At 58.1% G+C, this 2,434-nt stretch overlaps 2 protein-coding genes across 2 annotated transcripts; one reads left to right on the top strand and one right to left on the bottom strand.

Annotated features, from left to right (window-relative positions):
- On the top strand, positions 1–1,814 carry SPRG_16788 (hypothetical protein; the record flags this gene model as incomplete). The annotated part of the gene is made up of 4 exons (XM_012356350.1): positions 1–411; positions 459–536; positions 595–1,133; positions 1,172–1,814. 4 exons carry the CDS (start codon positions 1–3, stop codon positions 1,812–1,814), a joined length of 1,671 nt encoding a protein of 556 aa, XP_012211740.1.
- A 247-nt stretch (positions 1,815–2,061) lies between these two features.
- Positions 2,062–2,367, bottom strand: SPRG_16787 (hypothetical protein; the record flags this gene model as incomplete). Its single annotated transcript, XM_012356349.1, has 1 exon — positions 2,062–2,367. One exon carries the CDS (start codon positions 2,365–2,367, stop codon positions 2,062–2,064), a length of 306 nt encoding a protein of 101 aa, XP_012211739.1.
- Between the last annotated feature and the right edge of the window lie 67 nt (positions 2,368–2,434).

Genomic DNA, 2,434 nt, shown 5'->3' with positions numbered 1-2,434 from the left:
ATGCTCATGCAAGCCGAGATCCTCGCGTACCAGAGCAAGTTCCAGCTGGCCGCCAAAGTCCTCATGGACGCCGACGAAGCCGGGCGCGCGATTCAAATGTTCTCGGACCTGCGCATGTGGGACGAAGCCAAGAAGTTTGCGGCGCAGAGCAAAGCGATTGACGTCAAGCAGCTCGTGCTGGACCAAGCCAAGTGGGCCGAGGACGTCCACGACTGGCGCGCGGCCTCGGAAATGTACCTTGCGAGCGGCAACCTCCTCAAAGCGGTGCAGATCATGGGCGCGCGCGGCTGGCACAACGACTTGGTTGAAGTCGTCCAGCGCCCAGACGCCGACAGCCAAGTGCTCGCCCTCTGCGCCGACTACCTCTACAAGGCCGGCAAGTTCAAGCAGTGCCGCGACGTCTACGTCAAGGTCGCAATCTATCAATGTATCAACCAAGTCCGATGACTTTTGTGCAGATTGGCAACTTTGACGCGCTCCTCAAGATGCACATTGACTGCCACGAGTGGGAAGAAGCGGTTCGATTGGCGCAAAAGGTAGTCGCCTCTCGAGGGTGCTAGAATGGACATGTATGGTCCAATTTGCGTCTTGTAGCACAAGGATAAGGTCAAGAACCTCGCCGATGTCTACGTGCCATATGCCGAATGGCTCGCGACCCAAGATCGGTTTGAAGATGCCCTCGGCGCCTACACGCTCGCCAAGCGACCGGAAAAGTGCATGGCGCTCCTCGACGAGCTCATTGCGTCGGCCGTCGCCGAGACGCGCTTCAAGGACGCATCGTATTACCACTGGCGCATCTGCGACGAGATGCTGGGCTCGATCAAAGCGTCCTCGCCCGAGAATGTGACGGCCGACGACCAAAAGACCCTCGCGTCGGCCTTGTCGCACGAAGTCGACGGCAAAATCTACTACGCGTACAGCCTCATCTTTGCGTACACGGACGAGCCGTTCACGACGCTGCAGCCCGAGACCCTCTTCCACGCGTCGCGCTTTCTCTCAACGTCTTGGGGAAGGAGACGCCGCCACCGGGCATCTCCATCGCGCGCATTGCGTTCACTTTGGCGCAGCACGCGCAGCAGCTCGAGGCGTTCAAACTGGCGCGCCTCATGTACGAGCGGCTCCAGACGATGCGCGTCCGGCCCGAGTGGCAGCAAACAATCGACCTCACGAGCATGGTCATCCAGACCAAGCCATATTCGGACCGGGACGACTTGCTTCCGATTGACTATCGGTCGTCGACGACCAACCCGCTGCTGCACCCGACGAGCGGCGGCGACGTCTGCGTCAACTCGGCCCACCCGTTTGTGCGGTCGTTTTTGTCGTTTGACAACTTGCCGCTGGTCGAGTTTGCGCCGACGCCCGACTTGAGCGACGACGAGGCGATGGCGCTGATCGACACGTTGCCGCCGATCCAGCAAGGTGACATCAATAACAACGACAAGTGGAAGACGTCCGAGCACGGCGGCGCGCAGAGCATGCAGCTCAACGACCATACGGACGACGAGCCGCAGATGGGGAATTTGTTTGAGCGCGCGCTCAACAAGCAGGGCGGGCATGGTCGCGGCGCGCCATACCGTGTGCTCGTCGTGGATGCCAAAGTGCTTTTGAGTTTGAGACCCAACGAAGTGTTTGTCGTGAAATACCCGACGAAAGCGCTGCGCTACAAGTACTACAAGAACATGATCCCGGACATCAAGGTGCACCTCTCGCCAAGCTGCCGCATGTTTTTCCACGAAGACGACTTTGAGTTTGAGCACTTGCGCCAAGGCTGCTGCCCGTACTGCCGCGTCGACGAGTACAGCGAGCACGCGTAATACATAGTATCAACTTGATAATATCGAAACAAGGCGCTTGTTCATATAACAAACCATGCGTCGGTCGGGAGGTTGCATGCAATCGTGGCGCCAGATATCAACTTGGCAGTTTTGCTGGCAACGTGGCACGTGAGGGTAGTGGTAGCGCCTGGGAAGAATGGACGTGCAAGGCAAAATACTGCTATTTTGATTACGGCAAAACGTAGCGGTGGCAAGAGCGCAGAGTCCGGTTCAAGCCGAGACGAGGTCAATCCTCATCGTAGAGCAAGGCGTCTTCCAAGATCGAGTGCAAATTGAGAGACACCTCGGCGGGAAAGCGCTCGGAAAGGACCAATACGTCTGGCAGCGCCAAGAGCCGACGACCGTCCAGCACGATACGGGTAGCGGCAGTGATCGGAATAGGTTTGACAAGCCCTGGAGCCTCGCCTTCAAGCTCGTTGTTGGTTCTCGAGAAAAGCTTGCACCTGCGCATTTCCATGTCAGGCGAGACAAAGACGCAGAGCACGTAGCGCAGACCTGGAAAGGCGCAGTATCGCAGCACCTTGGCGTTCATGCTTCGCCAGCCTTCGTTCACGCCGACCTCAACCTTGAGTGTATGGAACTCGTTCCAGCGAAGATGG

The sequence above is a fragment of the Saprolegnia parasitica genome (genome assembly GCF_000151545.1).
Source record: "Saprolegnia parasitica CBS 223.65 unplaced genomic scaffold supercont2.441, whole genome shotgun sequence".
NCBI classification, from domain to species: domain Eukaryota; phylum Oomycota; class Saprolegniomycetes; order Saprolegniales; family Saprolegniaceae; genus Saprolegnia; species Saprolegnia parasitica.
This window is presented reverse-complemented; position numbering and strand designations above follow the sequence as displayed.